Source organism: Echeneis naucrates, chromosome 5 (genome assembly GCF_900963305.1).
Source record: "Echeneis naucrates chromosome 5, fEcheNa1.1, whole genome shotgun sequence".
NCBI classification, from domain to species: domain Eukaryota; kingdom Metazoa; phylum Chordata; class Actinopteri; order Carangiformes; family Echeneidae; genus Echeneis; species Echeneis naucrates.
The window spans coordinates 23,938,234-23,963,665 of NC_042515.1; the positions used below are offsets into that span (position 1 = coordinate 23,938,234).

General features: G+C 40.9%; 3 protein-coding genes across 3 annotated transcripts; 1 reads left to right on the plus strand and 2 right to left on the minus strand.

Annotated features, from left to right (window-relative positions):
• Positions 1–301: 301 nt before the first annotated feature.
• Positions 302–2,694, minus strand: LOC115044060 (zinc finger protein 79-like). Its single transcript, XM_029502890.1, has 2 exons — positions 2,501–2,694; positions 302–1,167 (listed from the first exon to the last, which is right to left on the minus strand). The coding sequence occupies exons 1-2, from the start codon at positions 2,685–2,687 to the stop codon at positions 404–406; spliced, it is 951 nt and encodes a 316-aa protein (XP_029358750.1). The 5' UTR covers positions 2,688–2,694; the 3' UTR covers positions 302–403.
• Positions 2,695–3,503: 809 nt separating this feature from the next.
• On the minus strand, positions 3,504–13,481 carry zc3h11a (zinc finger CCCH-type containing 11A). Its single transcript, XM_029502496.1, has 16 exons — positions 10,599–13,481; positions 9,541–9,684; positions 9,341–9,460; positions 8,898–9,021; positions 8,615–8,797; positions 8,446–8,511; positions 8,157–8,330; positions 7,755–7,823; positions 7,579–7,668; positions 7,329–7,391; positions 6,709–7,230; positions 6,493–6,560; positions 5,852–6,413; positions 5,461–5,633; positions 5,139–5,341; positions 3,504–4,659 (listed from the first exon to the last, which is right to left on the minus strand). The coding sequence occupies exons 1-16, from the start codon at positions 10,764–10,766 to the stop codon at positions 4,452–4,454; spliced, it is 2,937 nt and encodes a 978-aa protein (XP_029358356.1). The 5' UTR covers positions 10,767–13,481; the 3' UTR covers positions 3,504–4,451.
• Positions 13,482–14,441: 960 nt separating this feature from the next.
• Positions 14,442–25,432, plus strand: sypl2a (synaptophysin-like 2a). Its single transcript, XM_029502078.1, has 6 exons — positions 14,442–14,599; positions 14,810–14,884; positions 18,570–18,685; positions 20,439–20,637; positions 21,973–22,146; positions 23,414–25,432. Exons 1-6 carry the CDS (start codon positions 14,585–14,587, stop codon positions 23,537–23,539), a joined length of 705 nt encoding a protein of 234 aa, XP_029357938.1. The 5' UTR covers positions 14,442–14,584; the 3' UTR covers positions 23,540–25,432.

A 25,432-nucleotide genomic window follows, 5' to 3' on the forward strand; every position in this document is an offset into this window, starting at 1 on the left:
GTCATATCAATCTGTTCTGATTCAACACAAACACAACTGGAAACACTCTCGCGTCATTCATATTTCCTGCTTACAGAGGCCCTGGGCCAAATCCCAGCTGGCAATATGAGAGGACGGCGACATCTGGACATTGCTCCAGTCAGTCACAGGCCCATCACATTGAGATAAACAGCCATTCACACCTACAAGCAATTTAGAGTCACAAATTATTATTACACAAGTTATTATTATTAATATTGTCCTTTTAATACATTTGATGGGGATAAACAACACAATCAGTCAGTCAGAGTTATCCATACACTGCAATTTATTGCACAACAATAAGACACACAATCAACAACCATGACTGCACTCGGTGTGAAACTGTCACACTGATGGCCTGGATTTACTTGCAGTGTGGAGTTCAGCTCCAGCCAGGCCTCTCTCTGGTGTGCAGCCTGAAGTGGGTGTTAAGGTGAGCTGACTGGTTGAAACACTTCCCGCAGACATGGCAGCGGAAGGGTTTCTCTCCGGTGTGAATGCGGTGGTGCCTCTTCAGCATGCTGACCGTGGTGAAGCTCTTTCGGCACACTGCGCAGCTGTAAGGCTTCTCCTTAGTGTGCCAGCGCATGTGGACCTCCAGCTGGCAGGCGAAGCTGAAGCCCTTCCCGCACTCCTTGCAGCTGTGCCACCTCTGCATGCTCTGTGGCAGGGGCGGCTTCAGGGACCTCACGTTCTTGATCTGCAGTATATGAGCGCTCACTTTGCTGTTGGAGCGAACAAAAGCTTTCTCCTGCTGCTCTGCTTTCGGAGTCCTTTGAGTCTTTGCAGGACTCGCACAAGCTTCCATCTGAAACGCTCTACAGTTTGAATCAACAGTCAGAGAAGAAGTTAAGGTGCTGGCTGGCTGCTGCCTCCTGTCGTCCGCTCTGCCACTCTCTGCCTTAATCTCCTGGGATGTAAGTGGTGGTGGGGATGCACTCCTGCACACAGCCTTGACTGGTGGAGGACGGGGGCTTTGCAGCGGCTCCATGTGACTACAGTTTCCTTCCTCTGAGTCTCTTCCTTCACGGGTCTGAATGTTTCGTACTTTTGGTTCCTCTTTAACTTGCGGCAGCAGCTCCACGCTGCCTCTCCACTCTGACCCACAGGACTGACCATCATCTTGGGGCTGGACAGAATGAAGCTCTGAAAGGTGACCAACATCACAGTCATGCTATCTTCTGTGTTTGCCTCCACTTGACCAGCAATTTCTTTTCCATTCACTGCTGTAAAAATTAAAACTGGCTTGGCCTGAGCATTGACTTCTCTGTCTCAACTGAACTCAATTCAAATATCTGCTGATTTAGTCTAAAGACTTTAACCCGAGTTACATGATTTTACTCTTAAATTCACTTCTTCATTCACCAATTCCTCTCTTTCTCTCATGTGTTAATATGTACTATTAAACTGGTGTCATTCTGATTTGGTGTGGCAGCTTTCCCCAAACTATTATAAGGACAGCCTCATAAAATACTAATTTTCATCTCTGTTTATTTGAAGTATTGACATTGGTGGAGGGGTTGATCATGGACCAGGGAAGAACCGGTTACATTCAGAGGAAGATTCTATGAATTTCCTATGAATTTTAAATCTTTCCTCTGAAATCTGGTGTATGTTATTTGGTCACGGCCTTGGCAGAGGTCTGTGCTCTCTGGGTGAGTTTATTCTGTTTCATAAAAAGTCGAGGTTCCCACCAACAACTTGGCATAAACTTGGCATGGTCCAGCTACGTTTTCTTTTGTGTGTGACATGGATGAGAGAAAGGAAACATGTTGTGTTATGAATGCAATAAAATATGTTGATCTCTGTCACTGAGGTCCCTCCTCCAGATGATACTGTAAGTTTACATGGTGTTCGTATGTTGGAAGGGTGTAGTACTCAGTCGATGTCAGATGGAAAGATGTATTCTATCATACAATTATTTACCCCAGTCTGATAAAAGAAACAGAATAAAACTCATAGGAAAAAATAAATTAAAATTAGTGTGAGGTTTTATTGCTGCTCATTTGAAGTGCACCCTAAAGAAGTCTCTGCTAATAGACATTTTCAGAATTATTCATGAGAATCAATTCTATAATGTCACAATATTTTCTGCTTACCAAATATGATATTTACATCAACATATTCTTAAAACTAACAAAATAAAATAAAATAGTAATATGTGTATTGATATACACACACACACACACACACACACACATTTATAGAGACAGATAGTCATTTTGATAAGTAAACATCCCAGTGCTGATGAAATTTTAATTTATGGCCAGAATCCAAACAAAACATCTTAAAAAGCATGTGTCGGTCTCTGTGTGGTCAGTAGTAATGTTGTTATTAAGATATTTTAGAAACCAACCCAAATTCTTCCCTGTTTCATGTTCGTTCTGACTTTCACTCGTTGCCGTGTCCTCGGAGCTCCATGTCAGTGATGTGTTGCGGGGACAGAGGCAGAGGACAGACCGCAGTCCCCGGAGCTCACCTGGCTGCACCAGCAGTCTCTGGACGGCCGCGTTGAGGAGCCGCCGGAGCCGCTCGTTCTCCTCCTTGGAGCGCAGGATCTCACTCTGGTACTCCAGCACCGCGTCCTTCACTGCGCGGAAGATCTCCTGACCGGCCGCCGTCAGCCTCTCGTTCAGAAACACGCTCAGCAGCTCCAGCCTGCTCATGTTGTCTCCAAAGAGGAACGTCCTCCTGTTTACATCCACTAACCTGGAAACACAAGGACGCCGGCTGCTGGGGGTCCGTCACCGCGCTGAGGGCCGCCTCCTGCCGGTAGGGAGACCACACTACACTGCTTCTGGGGACATCACTGGACAATGTCCCACAGGTCCTCACGGCTGATTTTAAGGCTCAGCTTCTGAATCCAGAATGTGAACTTTTTCTAGACCCGATTTACAATCAATCTAGAGTCTCAGCTCCAGGTCTCATGGCTCAGTTTCACATCTCCATTCATCCAGTCATCCGCTCATTCATTTATTCATTTTCTACCACTTATCTGTTTCCAGGTCAGGAGGGATGCTGGAGCCAATTCCAGCTCCCATTGGGCGAGGTTGAGGTACATTCTGGACAGGTCGCCAGTACATCTCAGAGCCAATATATGGAGAAAAAGAAGACACTCCCCAGTAAACCAAAACGTGCATGTCTTTGGACAGTGGGAGGAAGTCCATTCTTGCAACAGAATTTTAACAAGTTCCCACTGTCTTTCTGAGACATGCCGTCAGAACAGGATGGGTGGACTAACAGCTGAGAACAATGTCCATGACTCTGGCCGCAGCTGCGAGACATAAAAAGACATGGACATACAATTTTGTATAATGTGTGACCTTTAATATGAACACCATTTTGGCATTGTTCTTTTCAGTTAGTCTTGCCTGTAACAAGTGACCTTTTACTCATTTCATGTATTTTGTTGTGTAATGTCACTTGTTAAAACTTACTAAATAGATTTAAAGCATTCTTTAAAGGTCAATTATTGATAAAGCTGGTCATTAAAAGCATTTTTATTTACACAGCAATTTGTACAAGCAACATAAGAAAGTAAAGCAGAATGCTTGAAGATGAAAAACCAAGTTTATCTTGTCACATAGCACTTTGATAAACCAAAACAAACACACACACACAAAAAAACAAGACAGTATTATTGAAAGGAATGACAGTCTATCATAGTACAAATATCAGAAATAGTCCCTGAGGTGTTCATTAACAAAGACCAGAGAGTGACATAACGGTTTGTCCAAGACTCTGTTTGTCCACTGAAATTAAGAACAGCTTAAAAAATACACATTTCGATGAATCATCATATAAAATGACTTGGAGAGGACAGTCAGGCAGAAAGAGCGCTCATGAACTTCTGAGTGGAATGAGAGGAACCACTACTGAGAAGAAGATCCTCACATTAATGTGGCTAAAGAGTCTTTAAAACATAATGACATAATCTGGGGACTAGTTTCATCTGCTCATAAAACATTAAAAAAAAGAAAAAAAAGGGGGGGTGGGGGGTGGACACAAGCATCAGGCTACTGTTTCGTGAAGTAGTATTCATTATTTCTATTTTAAACTTACTATTCCCTTTTTACTCACTGTACGAACATGAATTCTCTCAAAAAACATTTAATTTCAACTGAGAATTCTTTGACATTTCAGGATCTTTTCCAAGTCAGGGCGCCTCTTCTGGGCCTGGACATTTGGACACAGATGATTAACAGCTTAGCTTTGATAAAGGAAACCCCTGGGCCAATAGATGATCAAATGAGCCAACTGCGAGAAGACAGAAGAAAAAGCTTAAAACTATTTTAACTTTAAAGTAAAAATGTCCTTAAAATGCCCCTTGGTGGACATGGGATGATGGGTTTCACTTGTCCTACAAAAATACAGGACAAGGCTGTGGGTGAGAGCGGGGTGGGGTGGGGTGATTGCACTAAATGGAGACCTCAGCTGTCAATCATCTCTGACAGTTCTTGCAGTAGGTCATCTTCTCCAATGTCTGGATCCACATCCTCCTCGAGATGGTCGTTAGTGAATTGATTGATCAGATCCTCCAACTCATCAGCGGCTGAGGTGGAAGCACTAGAGGTGGTGCGGGATACACCAGCACTCTGTCTCCGTGTCTTCAGCTGAGTGGGGGACTTCAGGATGGGGCTGACGGACAAAAAGAGGGTCGTTACTTTTTATGTTTACGTTATATATAGAGCTGAAAACACAATGAATACTATTCTTAAGGATGAACTGGAATCTCCAAAAGAAGTCTTATTATACTTTTTTTTTTCCATTGCTTTTTTGGTTTTTCCCTATTCAGGGACGCCACAGGACGTCAGCTTCCTGCAACCTCCATGATTGATTTGGATACAGTTTTTACGCCAGATGTCCTTCCTGATGCAACCCTCTCATTAGTGGGACTAGCACAAGAGTCCCACTAGTGGGTACCCTGTGGCTGGGGTTTCTCATTGGGGAATTGAACCGCAGTCTCCCACATATTAAGTCGTACTATATTTGCGTTTTTTTTCTTTATCTCTAAAACAACTACAATGTTTGTATTTCAGTTTGTTCATCACTCCAAACACAAGCCTACACATACATTCTTCAGATTAAAGTCAGTGTACAAATTTGTGCAACTCTACCTTTGGGGGACTGTACAGGCCTCTCCGGAGGAAGTAACACTGGTGAACCGACTGGGTTCCTGGCTCAGGCTCTGTTTGAAGACAGGGACAGTCTGGAACTCCTCTCTCAGTGGACTGGAGCTGGTGCTCGAGTCCTGCAGGGTGCTGGGATTGTTGGGAACTGCAGAGCTCAGCTGAGCCTCTGTGCTTGAGGATGGGAACACCTGACAACAAAAGGTAAGTAACATCAGGAAACAGATTCTGAATTTTAACCCAATATGTCAACAATTTTTGAGTACAGTGTAAAGAAGAGCATGAACCCACAACCCTGTGTCCAGCCTACCTGTCTGTCTCGGCATACTTTCTCCTGCAGAGCTTCGTCAAGCTCTGCGGTGGAGCTGTTCAAAGGTTTCACAGCTGCCACAGCAGATCGCTCTACCCCCCTCCTCTTCTGGCCCGGTTTCACCTGCACTGCTGGCTTCATAACAGATGGCTTCACATTCAGTTTGGGCCTCACTGGAAAGGAAACAGAGTATTTAGGCTATGGGATAAAAAGAATTAAGTCATTTATCCTCACACAAAGGCATTCACAGATGCGTTCAAAATCCTGTTTTAATTCAGCTCAAGGGTTTTATTAGGTTTCTATAACTCTAATTGGACAAAAAAAAAAAAAAAAAAAAAAAAAGAATAGGTAAACATGAAGAGTGTGTGAAAGCAATGGTCGGGGCGGTTACCTTTGGTGTCGGTAGTGTGTTCTGGTGACTTTTTCTGATTGTTCAGTAATTTATCAGCAGTGGGACCCTGTGACGTGGCCCTGGATTTCTTGGTCAGGGACAGGGTAGAATTTGTTGAGATTTTGTCTGAGGCCTCACTGGAGGTTGTGGAGCTCTCAGAGTGGAACTCTGTAGATTCTCCCTGTAGGGAAGAGGTCTGCCTTGCAGGTACTGAGGTCACAACTGTGACTGCAGCAACTGTTGCACCAGCAGGAGAAGTGCTATTCAAAGGTGAGGCAGCCTTGGATTTGAGAGGGATCCGTTTGCGAAGAGGGAGCTTTTGGGTGGAAGGGGTGACATCAGGGGTCAGAGTGGTGGAGGAAGGTGATGAAGACCGTGGTAATGTAAGGCTGTCTTTAGCAGAATCCTTTATTAGTATCCTATCAACAGTCTGTTTCTGAGAAGACTCTGCTTCAGGTGAAGGTCTGCCCTGTGTCTCCATTTCCTGCTTGCGAAGTCGCTTCTCACGCATTATCTCCTCGAAGGTCTTGACCTTGACTTGGTTATTAGTGGCCAGGTCAGTCTAGAAAGACAAACATGAATTTACATCATCAATAGTCGATGGAAGTACAAGCAATAGTAGCCAATATGCGAAATCTTACCCCCACAGCAGCAGATTGAGCTTTTTTTTTCACAGTTATTTCAGGAGTTCTCTCTGTTGTGATGTTTCCTGTCAAAATTAAAGTCATTATTTGAACTCTAAATTGGTATATGATGAGAATGAGCAAACCTCCAAATGGGAGTCAAACTGAAATAAAGTAACAACAATTCTGCTGTGCCAGCACCTTGGAGGTGTATAAATAAAGCCACCCTCTTACTTTGGGAAGTCAGCGTGTTGTTGCGCAGTATGCGTGGCTTCTTAGCACCATTCTCCTGCATATCAGAGCTCTGCTTGTTTTCAGCATCCAGGGTTTGTATTCGTGCTGCCTTCTCCCTGCGGATCTCGTCCAGGGTCTTTACTCTGATCTCCTCTACTTGCGTGGTAACAGGACTAGGTCCCTGTCTTGCTGTGTTTGTCTCTGCTGGATTTTTGCCTGGATTTTTCTCCAATGCATTCTTCACCTTCTTAGGGCTGATCTTGCTTTTTTCCTGCTCCTCCATCTGCCTTTTCTTCTTGGCTTGGAGGAACTCGAATGTTTTGATGCGGCCTGTTGAGTCGTCTTTGATGAAGATAGCTCGCTTCATAGCCCTGGTAGCTTTAGTAGTTTCTGGGCCTTGGTCTGAAGGGCTATCACTCTGGCTCTGGGACTGAGATTTTGCTGCCTTCTCCTGTCTGATCTCCTCCAGGGTTTTGATGTGGATCTGCTCAGGTGCTTTTTTTGACTCTGTGTTGCTCTGAGCTATTAGAGAATTTGTTTAACACACAATGTTTACATAAGCATTAATGGATTATTTGTTTTTAGAAAACATAAAACTCAAGGTTCTTCTGTGTTGTTACCTGGATGGGTTGGTGCAACAAGAGCAGCAGGTAATCCAAGTCTTTCCTTGATAGGTTTCAAAGCTAAAAGAACAAGAAAAAAGTCATTCTTCCTTACAGATGGTAAACATCTTATTTAGAGCTCATTTCAGCTGCACCATGGTTCTTTCTACCCTAAGCTACATAATCTATCACCGTCATCATTTTGGGTAAAAGCAGATTGTGCACAGTGAATGGTTGAGAGCTAGCTTTGATATTTCCCAGTACCCACCCTTATGAGGGGGTGACACTTCCTCAGCCATAACACTGCCCAGACGTTCAGCCAGACTCCTTTTCAGCACACCTTCTCCCCTTTTTAAATCTACAAAAAAAAAAAAAGTAATTCACTTTGGTATCTACGGTTGCTGACAGGTGTTTAAAAAATATGAGAAACAAGTGCAAATTTACCATTGATGGGCATCTTCCTCCCCAGCCTTTCAGCAACACTGCCTCTTGGTCTCCCAGTTTCTTGGGGGCCTTGGGTAAAACAGGAACCATAAGTGGGTCAGAGTGGAATAACAGAGTTTAATGTTCTCCGAGAAGTAAACCCCTGCTTCAAAACTCCATAAGTGAGATATTTCAGTGTCAATTATTATGTTCAATTTAACTGTCTTCCTCTATATTCTAGTCACTGTATTGACCAAAAGTAGCAGTTTACCTAACTGTCAAGTCAGCATTCACATTTTCAGACACTGGCATTCGTGAAGACAGTCTAAAGTATCAAACACCATATGATATTGTGGCAGTATAGGAGGAATAACAGATTATCCCTAAATCCCTAAAATTCAGAAGTTTCAGATATTTTTTTACCCTCTCTGGCCTCATAGAGAGCTGGTGACAATAAGGACTGGATGTTTTCTTTCTCTCCGTTGGCGGGAGTGTCAGCACTGTGGATGGGGTAACCAGCTCTCTTCATGCTGGCCTTCAGGGCTTTCCTTAGTCGGATCTCCTCCAGAGTACTCACTCCAAAATTCAGAGAGTCACCTGTCAACACACAAAATTACCTCAAGCAACACAGTCGATCCATAGTGGGTGCCCATGAATCGTTGTATTACAATTGCAAGCTACAAATAGTGTTTACATCTGGATGCAGCCTCACCAGATTTAGATAGTTTTCTAGGGGACGGGCTGAACTTGCCATCCTCTCCCTCCTCTGAGAATTGGTCTGGAAACACAGTGACCCAAAAGATGACAATGAACACTCTGTAAATCTGAGATGGGAATGTTCCAACAATATTGTAAGATGAGAGACATCAAATTCAACTCACCATCTTCATCCTCATCATCATCTGCTGGATTTATCACCACAGGTGGGTGGGTTGGGCTTGGTACTGGCTCCTGAGTTTCTGTCTTGATGACGCCTCTGAGCTGGGGATTGGCTGCAGTGGTGAGGGGGGCTGCCGGTGGGGGGGCAGGCTCCTCAAGGGGTTGTTCCTCACTCTTGTTTAAACCTGAAAGAATTACAACAATTATGGCTTAGCCTTTCACATGTGGATGTAAAATGGTCTTAATCTCTACATTTTGCAAGGTCTGGCCAAGAAGCCCTCTCACATTTATCAGGAGGGACAAAGATGCCATCAATGTAGCGGGCCTTTTCATGGAGGAAGGCACAGTGAGACTTCTGACAGCCGGCTGGCTGGTTCTCCCAATAACAAGGAATCTCCTTTCGGTTTTTCTGTTGTGATGTAAGAGATAAATAAAATGTCAAATCAAGCATGGTGGAGATTGGGATTACATTTATGTCCATTTCATTTGCCTTTACACATACATGAATTGGTAGGTAAGAGAAAATCTTTTCATGATTTCTCATGATCTGAACTTCTTCAGCTCGCTTTATTGCTGAAACATGATTCAAAAACTGGACAGACTGAACAGTCATGATTTTATACTGCAGGGATCCACCTAGTTTCTCTGATAGTGTAAACCATAGCCTAAGAGCATTTAGAAGCACTCCATTATGATAAATGCAAACCAATAGCCAAACTCCTACTCACTGTGATTTCCATGTGGCGAAACTTGCAGATGGTTCTAAAGCAGCGTCCTTCCTGCCACAGATTGCAAACGGTCTCATTGCCCATAGCTGCCTCACAGTGTCTGAATGGGCAGCTGTCCCCCTGCAGAATCAACAAGAAGCATAAATCCTCTTGCCCTTGGTCACCAGTCATTTTCCTGTATGTGTTTTAACTTTGCTTACTTTTGTGCAGGTGGAGTAGTAAAAAAAGTAGCAATCATCTCCATGGTTGCTCATAGTAGTGCTAGTGTGAGGCTTGAGGGGCAACGGTGATGAGGCTGCAAACCTGAAATTCAGTAGGTGCTTCTCGACAGGATCAACAGGACTCTAAAAACACAGAGCACAGCAATACACATCAGCTCCCTCTGAACCCGTCTACGCATATACAGTAAAATGTGTTTTTTCCAAAGTCAAATAGGCCAATATTTCAACGTGCTCCAGCTTTAATACTTGCAATTCATAATGAAATTAAGTTGAGTATTGTGTTGAATGGTTGAGGAACCTCAAGGGTTCTTCACAAATGTATGTTATCAGTGTTACCTGATATGCTTTGAAAACAATCTTCAATGCAAAATAAGTTGCATATAAAGTGATGCTGTAACACCAGCCAAAGTGTGGCAGCAGTGTCTTTCACATTGAACTGATCATGTACAAATTTTAACTGTAGCCAACCATGGCAATGTGGAAAAGCAACCATGTCTTTAATGTGGCCATCTACCTGTCTGGTGACACTGAGTACCATAATATTGCGCTTGCAAATCCCTATCAGCATAAAAATTTATTTTAAACATCAATGGACCAAACCTAAACATGGAGGACAAATATCAGTTGAAGAATAGGACTTTTCTTTTAAAGGAGAATATATGTTTGGTCACAGAGTATCAGAAAAAATGTATCAAATGAAATATAAACAAAGAAATAAAACATGAAAATGTATATGGCAACCAGTTATGTGGCTGCTGATGAGACACTGGTGGTTTTTCTTACAATTTAATTCAGACACTTCAGTCCAAAATTGTGTGGCAAGATTTCTATTTCAGGCCCTGCAATGGACTGTCGACCTGTCCAGGCTGACCCTGTCCTCGCCCAGAGTAAGCTGGGATTGGCTCCAGCACCCCTGGGGACCCGAAAGTGGAAAAATGGTAGAAGATGGATGGATGGACTTCTCTTTGGTTGTTAAACTGGTAACTTCATCTCTACTACCAGGCCATAAAAAATGTTAAGGTAAATACAACCATTACCTGAAGTGGCTGAAGTCTTGTCTCCCTCTGGGGCGCAGTGCTGGTGGGATGGTATCTCCGTGGTGGTATAGAGTCCTGAAGGAACACTTGATCCGTGAGATAAGAGGAAAATGGGGGTGGGTCGCCCAGAGAGACTTGTCTTCCTATGACATCCCTTTTCTGAGACATCTTTATCTCCGCCAGACAGCTAAATACTACTGATGGTTGGTACAATAGAGTCCTTCTGGGTTGTTTTTTTTTTTTTGTTGTTGCTGTTTTGTTTTTTTTTTATTAACTGTTGAAACTACTGAAATAAATAAATAGGGGAACATAAAAAGCAAGAGAGGAAAAAAAAAAAAAACGATCCAAAAACTCAAACTGATGTGGCAAAAAGGGGAGACAAATGTGGGAGGGCTGAAAAAATCCTGAGCTTCTTCTTGGGCTTGTTGGAATTTTGCACACTTGTGTGACATTAGGGTGATGGCAGTTGAAAAAATGGGCAGCAAACTCAAGCCTCGAGATTTCCAGCTTTTGATTAACAATGCTGAAGACAAAAACAAAAATCTTCTGCCAAAGCATTCTCATGGGGGGAAGCTATCCACATCCCGGGATTCCCACAAAGGGCCAAGAGGATGATTTGAAACCTACAAACCAATGAAAAACACTGCCCAGGGAACTGAAAGGGTTATTAAGAGACAGACATTTGGGCACAAATACAAAGGAGAGAATTGGACATTTCCACACAGCGGTAGAGCATCATAACACATATGCTTCCAAAGCTGGCTGCAGGGCTGATTGGCCTTTGGTTATAATGGGGATCCACACCAGTGAATGCACTGCCACTTCTCTGCATTATCAACCAACATTATCCAACCCAGAAGTAAGAAGGGCTACACTTGCAGTTTTCAATTTGTGTTATTTACTCTAGACTGAAAGGTAGTTGGGTGACAATCACAACCAGTGTGGGGAACAAGTCTGAAGTCTATCTTAAGCAACAGGGAAATGCGCTCTAGAGATAAAAATCACAGTGAAAGGAAGAGATCAGATTATGCTACGTAGGCTTAATTACTCAAAACTAATACACTATATGGACAAAAGCACTGAACCACATACAAATTTCAGTATTTCTGTATCTCTGACATCCAATTCTAAATCCATACAACTCAATACAGAGTTGGTCTCACCTTTGCAACTATTATGGCTTCTACTCTTCTGAGAAGGCTGTCTAAAAGATTTTGCAGTTTGTCTGTGGGAATTTTTGCCCATTCATCCAGCAGGGACTGTGTGAGATCAGACACTGAAGCTGGACAAGAGGGCATGTCTCGCAATCTCTATTTCAGTTCATCCCAACTGACACCCCGATTGATGGGGCTGAGGTCAGGGCTGTGCGAGCCAGTCGCATTCTTCCACAAACTCATCCAACCAGGCTCTATGAACCTTGCTCTCTTGGATTCAATCATGCTTGAACCATAAAAGGGCCTTTTCAAAGCTTTCCCCATAAAGTTGGAATCATGTAATGGTCCAAAATATCTTGATAAGCTTACATATTTAGATTGTCTTCACTGTAATTGAGAGGTCTTAGGAGAACCCAAGAAAACAACACTGTAATCCTTACTTCATGACTACAGTTTGGCAAACAGGTAATGTTCTTCTGGCATTCAGCAAACCAAGACATGTCCATCAGACTGTCAGATAGAGAAGCCCGATACACCACTGTACAAATCACATTTCCACAGCTCCAGAACTGGTGTGTTTTACACCAGCACACCTGGTGGGGCTTTGGGGTTGGTGATCTAAGGCTTGCATGCAGTTGCTCAGCCATGGAAACGTAAGCCACTAAACTGCTGGCCACAGTTTTGTGCTGATCTCAGCAGAGTGTTGGAGATCTTTACAGACTATGCACCTCAACACTTGCTGAGCCAACTCTGTGACTTCACGTGGTCTGCCACTTTGTGGCTGGGTTGATGTGATTTCTGAATATTTCCACTTACTAATAACACAATTCACACTTGATTGAATATATTTGAGGGCATACATTTCATAAAATGACTTGTTGCAATGGTAGCTTCCTATTACTAGCCCACGATCAATGTGAGTCAGGTCTACAGAACGACCCATTCTTTCACAAATGTTTGTAAATGCAGATTCTTGGGCTACTTGCTTGCTTTTATAAACCTGTACTAATGAGAACATATCATTGAATTTAGTGGTTAACAAGTGCGGTCCAACACTTTCGCCCGTACGGTATATAATACAATATTTCCCCGAGGGCGCAACCACCGAGTAACCTCAAATTTCATGCAAAAATCTAAAATGGCTGACTACGATCGTCTAGAAGTTCCATGTCAACTTCTTTCCTGTATCAGGACACGCATGGTCAGAGATGACACACCAAAACAATCAAAACATAATCAAATACTTACTGTCGATTCATAAAAGCAGCCCAAACTTAGCTGAGACGAACTACGAGCGACAGTCAGCAGTGACGAAAAGACACTTTTCGGCAAATGTTTCAAAATTCTTATACGACTTAGTGACTTGGCAAATCTAGTTTGTCTCGCTATAATGTTTCAGTTCTCTGAAAGACTCTGTGCTGTACGTGAACACCACCGCTCGCACCGTCTAGGATTATGTTAATTTATACTAAATAACAAAGGCCTACCCCAACTCACCAGTTTCGTGCGACCTTACGGTTGGCGTTAGCTAGATGCTAGCACGGCGGTTTATTTTATAGTTAGTGGCTTTCATTTTGTATTTTAACACTAATTTGTAACAACTAGAAAATTGAATGAATAGAATACGTGGTGTTAATTACCAGTTTTTGATTTTAAAAGATTATAAAAGTTGCCTGACAGGAGAATCCCCGTCCGCTTCGTCGACTGCCGCAGCCGGACTCAGACCAAAGCAAAATGGCGACTACAGGAGAGGCTTGCTGGGTGGGGGGGTGGTGCGTTTCAGTCAAATGGGAAATCTGTTCATCCGCGCATTCTCTCTACTGTGCCCAAAACAGAGAGCTCCCACAATTACATGGGTACTTGTACCCAAGCCGGCAATTTTTCTGTCCATGTTCTGCATGATAACTACCTTTACTCAGGATGGACTCCCTCAGGTACATTTAGTCGATAAAACTCATATTTCTGACATGGGAGACGCTGGGTGGATGATATCCTTCTTTCATTGTTGTTTTTTCCCTGTTTGTTCAAATAACTAAACAAATGATGAACCAATAAACAATGGCTCGGATTCATTCTTCACTCCCCAAGAGTCCTGATAGACAAAGGTCATGGGGCCAATGTACTTGAATGTTGTATTTAAAATGCTGTAAAGTAGATGTGGATTCTCCTTTATGTATAGAACTCAATAGTTGAAATGATTTGTAGTCTGTAAAAAATTGAGATGCAAATATGATTCACCTGATTGAGCTTCATTTATGCTATAAATGACTAATATATATCATAATGTGTCAATGAATCATGGATCTGTGAATAAAAGTTAGTAATAAATGTATTTAATTTGTGCCAGATTTGTTTACCGGACCGAATTAAGGATACTCCAGGGGAAGAAGAGTAACTATATTTTTGCGCAGCCACAAGAAAAGCAATACGTTCAGACTCAATTTTCTCATATCTCCTATGAGAAGTACTGAGATAACAATAGCAACAATTTATTGGCTATATCCTGGTTTGATCAGATTTGTTTGGGAAAAACGACCACTTTAAATGGCCGACTGCACGAATAAATCTTCAATGTGTGTATCTATGATTCCACACCCAAAGCCATAATCCACACATATTTTGAAAGTAGCCGGAAGTGTTGTGTATTTTATTTTAGTGAGTTTGACAGGGTTTCAGTTGACAGCGAGCCTGTCAGATATTCCTCTCGTCGTTTCCCTGCCGCCTGCTGACAGTCAGCAGTCTTGTATGCCACTGTGTCTTTAATTTGGATTTACAACTAAACCAACAACTTTACAAATCAACACACACTACCCTCAGTTGATTCACGCCTCGATGGATACTGTTCAGGTAGGGGAGTTTGCTCAATGCACGGGTTTACTTGAATTGCCGTTAACATGTCGCTAGCAGGCTTTGGCTAACAAGGGCAGGGCTAGTTAGCCGTAAGGTGACGAACAGGTAACGACTTCGTGCCATTTTGAATTTTAGCACGTTTACAATTGCCAATATACGTTTGTTTACCTTTGTTCATCATTTATACGACTGTTTCGTCTTATTTAGAAATTAATGTCTGGATTTTCTCTGGACCTCGGACCACTGAAGGAACCACTTGGATTCATCCGTGTCCTAGAATGGGTGAGTAACTTCCAAAAAACGGGTCAAAACTGAATGCCAAACCAGGCTTTAGTTTAGGAAAGTTGTCTGTTATCTATCCTACGTTTCTCTCACTTATCCCGTTTGAATATTTCTTGAGTCCATTTCACTCATTCCATCTGGCAGACTAAATGGAAGGATTTGTAGTGTTGTTTACCAACTTTAAGTAAACATGGTAAATAAACTGAGGAATAACTGCTTCTCTGTCTCTGTTTTGTCCCTCTGAAGCCCCCTGCTTAGATCTGAGTCCAGTCTGTTTTGTTTTTAAGCATTTACTTTTAAATAAAAGTAAATATAAACCTGAATATGGATTTAAAATGCCGGGGATATGTCAGGGACATTTCCAGTCTTGGAAATGACTAGCTCAGCTGTTAGTAAGGTGGTGGCACAGAACCATGATGATGTTGATATATGTTTCTGAAAAAAATCAATCAATGAGCAAAGAAGGTGATCATCACCGGGGTTGGCAAAGTTTAAGTTAGTGTGACAGTCTGCATTGAAGCTATTAAACCAAACCGAATGTGTCTGATGTGAATCGGTTTGGTTGTGTATCATTTGTGTGAGTATCAATGGTTAACTTATAATAACGTAATCTCTTTGGACTGCATACTAAAAAAAGAAAACCGTTTAGGAATGCCCCCTCCTTATGTGACCACTGGGAAAACTACTCCCATGACAGTTGGTTGTACTGTGTGTATCTAAGTTATTATGAATAAAATAAAGATTTTTATAATTAATACTTATAAATGTCAAATTGGGTTAAATGTTTTGGCCTTTAAACACTGATAGTAGCCAATCAAATGAGTTTTTCAATGTCAGATGGGGTGTAAGGATTGGTGGTCTGAACTGCTGAGTCTGTTACTCAGTTCATTATTGCCATATTTTCAGGTATTGTGCTATATGGTAATAAAGGTTCTGCATTTTGAACCCTCTGTCTCTTATCTCTCCTGCCACTCCCCGACCAGGAGTGGGAGTGACAAATTCTTTAGTCAGCCTGGGCGGCTGGGTGGACACTAGATTCCGGACAGGGAACCCACTCCCAGTTTGGACAGTTTAATTGGCGTGCAGCCAGACTGGCCTGGGCGGGTCTAAAAGGTTGGGTCAAACAGGGAATACATGAAAGCTGAGAGACATTGTGAAGGTCCAGAGATACCTGAAAGATGAAACCCATTCCCAAAACACAGCAGTCCATTTCTTAATGTGTTTCTGTTCTTTATCTCCTTCATTTACTACAGTCTGCTTTGCCCTGTGCCTTGGTCTTTTCAGGACAACAGTTAAGAAGTTAAAAATACACCATATGTTTTGCAAAAGTGCTTTGTAGATGTGAATCTTAGTGGAAAATTTACATTATTCTTCAGGGGAAGTATGGAAGTAAAACTCACATGCTCTAAGCATAAACTTTTCATTGTAGGAAGGATGTACTGGCACAGGGAGGGGGGTCCCCATTGTTTCAAGATACTATTATGCTTACATACATACTTTACAATATTATTATTGCCACACTCCCATTTGATTGTAAAGGGGTGTTTTTCTTGTGACCACATTATGATATCTTCCTCCTCCAATGAAAAACAACTGACTTGATTGATTATCTTAAACAATTAAATGCCTACAGTGAGTCAAGGCCATCTTTTTACCTTTTTGGGTGATCAGAAACATTTTGAAACACTGAATGTGTCGTATTTGTCATCTTGCAGCAAATCAGGTCTTTTACCACTTAAATTATCATAAATAGACTATGCAGATATGCTGGCCTGCTGTTTTTAACTTTGTACAACAATGAATTGTATATATCTAGACTGTGATCAGACAAAAAATGTTTTACAAATTTTATGGCAACATTGTGGGTTTGCACAAAAGGTCAATTGCATAGAGTAAACAATGAAGCAGTTAATGGGGAAAAAAATGCCCTATCAGTTCTGTCATCAGTAATGCACAAAAAATACATTGCAAGGGCTAGTTAGACATATTAGGGGGTTAGCAATGATATGAGAGGAGGTGCTCTTGGAAGAAATTAGTCTTCAACAGTTTCTCAAAGAGAGGGATGTGCCTGCTCTGATAGCATTTGGTAACTTATTCCAACATCAAAAAACCGAAAATCTGGACTAAGATTGTGAGCAAGGATGATATGGGCAACGAGAAGTACATTTTTTTTTCTTCCAGCCTTAACAATGAACCTGGAAAATGGGAGATATCACCATTTAAGCAGGCCTTTGTAACACATGTTACAGCTCACATTTGGCCAATACATTAAATTGTAATGAGTTGAGTAAACAGTGTAACGTTGTCAAAGTTCAATTTCTATTCCTATCATGTTTCCCCAAAAAGTAGTCTTGAGTGAACCTGCTTTGCTCAAACATGGTTAATATTTTCACTCTACCGTTCCACCTCAGTTACAGGAGTGGTATGTTTATAATGTTTCACAGTGCTGGCTGTATGACAGAACACTTCTGTGAAATCCCACTCTGCTCCGTTTCTAGTTTGTGTTTCTATATTTGCTCTTAAAGTCCTCCCTTTAAAAATAGGATGAAGTGATAGCAGATGGGATCAACAACATTGTAGTCGAGTAAGACAGTGGTACTCAGCTTACAGATGTACTATACCTCCACTTACACCCTCTGCACTCTGTGGCGGAAGAGCTCTTGGCAGGCTTTAGTTGTATTCTAACTTATATACTGTGTTTCAGCGTCAGGCTTGTAAATCTTTATAGGAGCCACATATTGGGTTGCACTCGAGTCCTTCAAGCGCTGGGGTGTGCTATGTAATGCAGGAAGCCTGCGATGCCTTAGAACCTGTTCCTACTTAAATGCCTTAACTAGAAACAGGAGTTGGTCATTGGAAAAGAAAACTGTTTTTGACTGTCAGGATCATTTTGTGCAAAACTCTTATTTTTCTTTGTAGAGAGGAGTATAACCTCCTCGAATAAGGGGGGGTTGTTATTGACACACTGTCCCAGTAGAGTGTTGTATGGGCCTGAAAATTTGGCCTGTCTGGACCACTTAGGTATGAGCCCGGTTCTGTTATGGTTAACAAGCTTGTTGTATTAGATGACGAGGAGCTGTCCAAACCCATCTGTTTGATTCATGACCCACCTCAGTAATTTGTCTGAAATATATGCAAACTGGTCACATTGTTTAATCTTATGTTCAGTTTCTGTTGTACCAGAGTAAACTCTGGTAATCCTGGAGTGCAAAGTTTTTCTGCAAGAAAGTTTAAGTTAAAGGTTGGAGGAAATGATCTGGGTTTCCCTCTGCTTTCCATTCTTCCTGCTGGTGTCCTTGTCAGCATAGTTGAGGATTTCATCTTCACTTATCACACACAGGAACAGGTCCAGAAAAGATAATGGTAATAATAATAGTTCACAGTGGCAAATCACATTTCTTACTTGTGGGAGAATAAAAATCACCATGGTATGAGATTTATAATGGAAACTTAACTCTTAAGTTACACAACCAAAGTGTCTTCACAAATATCAATGTTTGAGACTCATTCTGTTGTCTTTATTTGAGCTTTTTGGGGATCAGATTTTGTGCATTTTTCTTTTAGGATTATATCAGTTGAAGTCTAATGATCCTAAGACAAGTGAGACATACATGATCAAGGTTGAGTCAAACAAACATATTTGTTTTTTAAAACGTCTTAACCCTGACTCTCTGTGCCACAACAGGTCTTCACCATCTTTGCATTTGCTACCACTGGAGGTTTCAGTGGAACAACTCATCTTACTGTCAAATGTGAGCAGGAGGTCCATGATGTGGCGCCGGTGTTTAGCTACCCATTCAGGTAATACAGCTCTTTTGCCAACCTCTAATTGGAGCCTTTGTTGTATTGCTTTGTTTGTTAGCATTGCTGAAATGCTAGAAACAAAATCTTTCAGATCCTTTTGGCAAGCAACACAACTGTAGAAGCCACCATTTTTTCCCTGTGTGTTTCTTTAAAGAGACTTTAAGAGATTTTTGATAATGTATCAAAAACTAGAAAACAGATATTTTCAGAAACTTTACTGTTTTCTGGAACATACCTGAGAGGCTTTCTGCTTGGACTGTGTTGAACTCAGCTGGTGGGATGCGATGCAGGCAAACACATCTGTCTATCTCAGGTGTCACAGCAGATGATACAGATTGCAGCAGACAGCATGGGGAGGAAGTCTCTCCGACTCCAACAGGACCTCTTGAGCTCAGCTGGAGTCACCATTAGGTGCTTGGTCTCCATTTGCTATTGTCATTTAATGAATAAGATGAGTTGGCCAAAGGCAGACTCCAGTCAAGCTGTAGAAAAATCTGAGCGATCATCAAGACAAATTGAGGAAACTTAACTTTTAATTATCAATTTGTTATTTTAGTTTTTCTCTTTCCATGAAACTGTACATTTCTCATTCCATTTCCCTTTTTGTCACATTGAATTTGTCTGAATTACTTGTAGCCTTTCATTTATGCTGTCAGCTGACTACAGACGCATACATTTCCTATTTGATTGAACTTAACCAGTATTTGCAGGGCATGTAGATCCATTATCAAAAAGGGCACTCTATAGAAGTACATTGCGCTTTATAAATAAGAAAAGACAATGCTTTTTTTTTTTTTCTTATTTCCAAACATATCCATGTGTTCAAATGAACATGTATCAGTGTTAAATGATTTGTATTCGCTACGTTTCATTGTGAAATTTGTTATATTTACTATCAGGATTGTATATCAGCATTTCAAAGCCGTTGCACAGCCTTTCCTATAGACCTCATGGCAATTTGACTGATTTAAGCCCAGTGAAGTCACCCCATGCTTGTCATTAGATAGAATGAAGGTTTAAGGCTCCATGTACTTGACTTATGAAAGTTTCAGTTCTAATTTATCAGGACTTTAACAGCAGATGTGATTTTGGAGAGATCTGAGTATAGTAATTTAACCAGATGGAAATGAGAATTTTCAGCAGGTTAAACACCCCTCTGGACAAAAATAATCCAATTCCTACCATGTTTTTAAGATGGTAAAATCTCAGCTTTGTAACTGATTTGATGCAGATGTTAAAATTTAAGTTTGATAAGTTAACAGCAGGTCAGGTCCCAGTGTTGACCAGTTTAATGAAAGCAGCCAAACTTAAAGTTGGCTATTTTCCTCTATATCCTGTTAAACTGGCACAACAATTTCCCCCAAAAACATCTTATTCTGACGACTGTTCACAACTAGTCAGTTTTAGGCCAAATCCTTTACCAGTCAATGTCCTACCAAATAAAGTCTTCATCAGATTTAAACATTTTTCAAAATAATTAAATGAAGATTTCAAATCCCAGGCCACACCTGAGTGAGCTGATCAATCAATCATACAGATCAGCGGAAGCTTCTGTTTCATTTATGCACACTTCTTATAAAGTCTTATACATTTCGCTAAATCTCTTTATATTCTCTCTTTTGGCCTTCCTTGGATTAAAGAGTCACTGAGGTGAGGACTTGTTTTCTCTGACTTGTTTCACCCAGAGTATGAAACAGGAGTTATTGGAGCAGCTGTTGACAGTAAGTTCTCCCTCTGTACATCTCCTCAGGTTGTCAGCGCACCCATTTACGATTCAGTTTTGCAACGGTTCTGCATCAAACCTGACCTACCTGCAGGGTGATTTTTCCTCTTCAGCAGAATTCTTTGTGTGCGTTGGTGTATTTGGATTTCTATATTGCACCGCCACACTGATCCTCTACCTGGGTTACCAGAGTGTTTACCGTCAGACTACCCGTGGTCCATTCATTGTGAGTACACATCTTTATAACTACCACCCATCTTCACATCCCTCAGCCTTCCAAATGTAAAATAATGTAAATTTGTTGAGAATAGGGATGCACGATATATCGGCATCAATATCGGTATCGGCCGATGTTGGTCATTTTTTTAACATATCGGCATCAGTCAGATGAATAAAACTGGGCCGATATCAACAACCAATGTTTATTTTTGTGTAGTTGCCGTTTGTGTGTATGTTTCGGGAGGCGGAGGGGGAATTGGCTATGCAGAATTTGTTTGGGTACATGACAGTGTCAGTGACGCAACACAAGATTGTGGGATGTTTAACTGAAGAGGAGAAGTGATGTCAGTGATGTGGACGGTTTTCACTGTGTCGAAAGAAGATACTCAAAAAGCAGTATGCAATACTTGCAAAGGCGAGGTAATGCGGAAAGGATTCCGCGTAAAATTATTCAACACCACCAATTTGATATGTCATTTGAAAAACCGCCATCCAGAAATTCACAAACAGTGGCAGGAAGCTAAAGCTTGGGACAGACTGCCTGTGAGCCACGAGGCTGCAGCGGCGCATCATTTATAGATTCACGTGTATTTTTTTCCACGCGCGGTTTGCGGAGAAAATACATTGAAAATGACCTGTTCAGAGTCATATAGGCAACGTATCATCAATAATTCATAATGTATATGATGTCACACTCATATAATGTGCGATGTGTTTCAATAGCACATATTAAAAACAATTTATTTTCAAAACTGTTGTGACATATTGATAGGACCATGTATTGCGCCTTGAACTGCTCCGTGGTGGAAACCTGCTTGTTTTTGATGGCTTTTGTTTTAGAAGAGTCATACATAAGGTACAAAAGCACGGTGAAAGGCAGGACCCGCACGCAGCAGCGTGACGCGACGCACACGCAGGCAGTGTGTCCCAGGCAGTCAGGACATGTTTTGATATTTTTGATTTTGCCTTTTTCACAGATTTGGATTTAAATGGAGGAGACTTGAGCTTAAACATGTCTTGCAATTTAATAAATGCCTGGTTTTAATGAATATTGCCAAGTTTGACAAGTTAACTTTCTCAGGATATTATTTTGATTTATGATGCTTATTGTTATTTCACAAACTTTTTTGAGTTAAAGGAGTTAAGCAGTACTTTAATTTACAGATTTGCTCCAAGTTGTAAAAGTTGCTAAAAAAAAAAAAAAATTGTTTTTATATCAAAAATTTCATATCAGTGCATCCCTATTTGAGAACATGACAATATATTTATTAAATTAGAGGGTATTTACACTTGAACTGACCTCTTGTAAACATGCACCATGTTTTCTGTTTTCACCCTGCAGGACCTCGTCGTGACGGCTGCCTTTGCCTTCTTGTGGCTGGTTTCCTCCTCAGCTTGGGGAAAAGGTCTTACTGATGTTAAATATGCTACAAATCCAGAGCATCTGGTTGAGATATGCAAGGAAATCTGTCAACCTGGAGAGTTTCCTGCCATGGGCCGCCTCAATGCCTCCGTGGTAAGTCATGTTAAAGTAGAGTTCCATAAACAAATGAACTGTACATTTGTTTTCATATGCTTTACAATTTATTTGGTGCACATCTGATACAAACTAAAATACTGTACTCAGTCTATGCAGCAATAGAAAGCCATGGAATTTAGTAGCAATTTAGTAGTAACAACAATAATCAGATAAAACAACAGGAGCCTACACAGGAAGTTATGGTGTGCAGACACTGGCAGGTGGTGTTGTAGAGCAGTGAAGAACTGAATTCCAGTAAACAGTATAATGTTAGCATTTACGCAATGTCAGCAAATTAGCAACCTGTTAGGGTGGAAAGTCTAACCAGTAAAAAGTCAACATGTACAGTATGTGACAAATTTACAAAGAGTGGCTCCAGTGCAGGAGCTGACTGATGGTAAATTAGTTCATAAAAGACAGATTCAGGCATTTACAATTCTTAAGGTTTAAGAGTTTAACTTGATTCATACAGTAATAACAGCAACCACATCAATAACTTGGTATCAACCGATAGACAAGTCCAGGCAACAGAACGGAAACACTGGTGCTGGATCATCTTTATTTAACTATACATTCATGACCAAAAATATAAGCACCCACCACTCCTCATCAGCTCCACCTTCTCCTCTAAATATAGTTTCTTCTGGTTTCAAAAAAACCAAAATGGCAACATATAAATTCCAAACTGGAAGCTTCAGAACAATAGTTCACAAACCATTGGGTAACATCATGGTGGGGGGGACACATGTTTAGAATAAACAGATATTAGTTTAAACTGATGATTAAATATTACCATACCAGATAATTGAGCTCATATCGAAACTGCCTCGTAAGAAAACTTTGCTTACATCCACCTGTCTAGAAACAATGCTTCCTCACGCTTGGCTGAGGGGCACAGTTATAAACCTGCCTCACAATCTCCACTTTCAACACTCTGCCACTCATTCCACAGGATGAGATCTTATTGTACAGGTCTCATTTACAATTTGCAACTGCAAAATAGAATAGAAAATTGTATAAAATTAAATGTTAAATACTGTTGTGAAATGAAAGTATGGTCTTTTTAAATAGTGGTTTGATACCAATGTCGATGAAATCATCTAAATACCTACCTATTTACTGGCAATCTTAACACCTTGGTGAGGGTCTGTCTAGCATTGAGGCTCAGGATACAGTGTTATATGCTCCACCACATACCAAAGAGCTGTAGAAATTTAGATGATGATTATGAACTGTCAGTATCTATTTTCCTTTCTCCCTATAGATCTTTGGCTTTTTGAACTTGATCCTGTGGGCAGGTAACTGCTGGTTCATTTATAAGGAGACTGCTTTCCACAAGGACCCCAACCCACCAACCACTATGGAGGAAGGAGGAGCTCCTGGGCAATAGCAATATCCCTGATGGTCCTCAAGCTTTACCCTAAGTGTTTTGTGCTCAACACTGGTCTCTTATCTTAAGTTGAAATATCAAGAAATGTGGGGAGGGGGAGACGATGGCAGTTGTCATGAATGCCTCCCAACACTTGTGAATTTTTTTTTTTTTCCTCCCCCCCCAACTTACATGTCCACCTAAAGTTGAATTCATCCCCAGTGATCGGAAAACATTGTTTGTTTTTTACAATCATCACCCTCCCCTCATCTCAGATGTCCCTTGAAAACACTAAGAGTCTGTATAAACTTAAATACTGAAATACAAAGTAAAACACAACTCTTGTGGTTGTAGTCTGAAACTGCATGGAAGTGTTGCTCAGAGTAGCAAACCTTTAGTGCATTTGCTTCCACATCAGCTATGCTTCCCTAACAACTGTCCTTCAGGGAGATTGATGCTAAACCAGAAACTCTGCTGGCTCTTACTCTGAGAAAAGGAAAGTGACAAATTGAGGTTAAAATAAAACAATTTTTAAATTATTAGCCCATGAAATCACATCCTGAAGCAAACATTTTAAGTGGGAATAAATGCACTCGTGGTTTTTCTTCCATTAAGTAATAAAGGAGGAGGAAGGAATGACAGACTGCAAGGACCACCATTCTATGTCAGTCACTTTCATTAGATCACACAGCCTAGTTACAGCATGAAGGTAAAATTTCTTTAATTTTTTCCCCCTCCAGTTAAAAAAAAAGACCCTAATGATTAACCAGACCAGGTTTTCCAAAGCAATAAATCATCTAACCATTAAATGAACCGCCATATGATCTCTTATAGTTATACTAGTGTAATACATTATCATTATACTATCAGTGTTGTCGCCATTTCACTCACTGAGATTTTCTTGCACTTAATTGTTTGCAGCATACAGAGCGAACTGTAAGTAAAACACTACATTCTTCACACTACATTATACTGTAACTAACACAGGGAGGCAACAGCTTCTGTGATAGTTCAGGTTCTGACACCTGATTGTATTTCCAGACTGAGGCTGGCTCTCCATCGGTTTACTCACAGTGACTGATGTCAGGCCAATCCTCGTTTGCATGTGTCAAATGTTACATTTAGCCTGTTCCTTAACACTAAGACTCATCCTCGTTTGAAATATGTTTAGGAGAAGGTGCCATTCAGTGATATTATTTATGTATTTTTATCTACATTAATTGGTTTGTTGCATACTTAAAAGGCGATATTGGGTTGTATTTCCCTATGGAAAAATGTCTGTGTACAACTTCTCTTTGATCCATTGTTTTTGTTCATCCACTCAATTGCTGAATAAGTACACCTCATGCTTTTCCAATTGATGGTTCAAGTTTCTACATGTGGTTGCAAAAGTGATGTTATCCTGCTGTATTTCGTACCAACTCCTGCCCATGGTTCTGCCCTAAATTTTTCTCGACATTAGAAGGCTTGGTTTGAATCCCTGTAGTCCTTTTGAGTTGCTGTTGATAAATTTTTTTTCTCAACACGTTGACCAATCTAATTGTCTCTATGAAGCATATGAGTGTTAATATTGTAGTATACAAGTGTGAATGACTCAAATAAAAACAATCAGAGCAGCTGTTTATTTCACAGCCCAGGGAGCATTTCGGGGACAGTTTGAGTCACTGGAAGTAAAGTAATATATTTTCCACATCATATTGAGATTAGCCATAAAGTTTGCTATGTTTATTATACATGAAGTATCATACATTATCATTTTAAAAATTTATCTTTAGTTATAGCACAGTGATCTATGGATCGTATTTGATGGTTTCTTGATTTTGGACTTCATGTATTTTATGCCTTTTTTGTGCTACAGGAAAACTGATTTATCTGTATATGATGTGTGAAAACACGAGAGCTGCAACTGCTCAA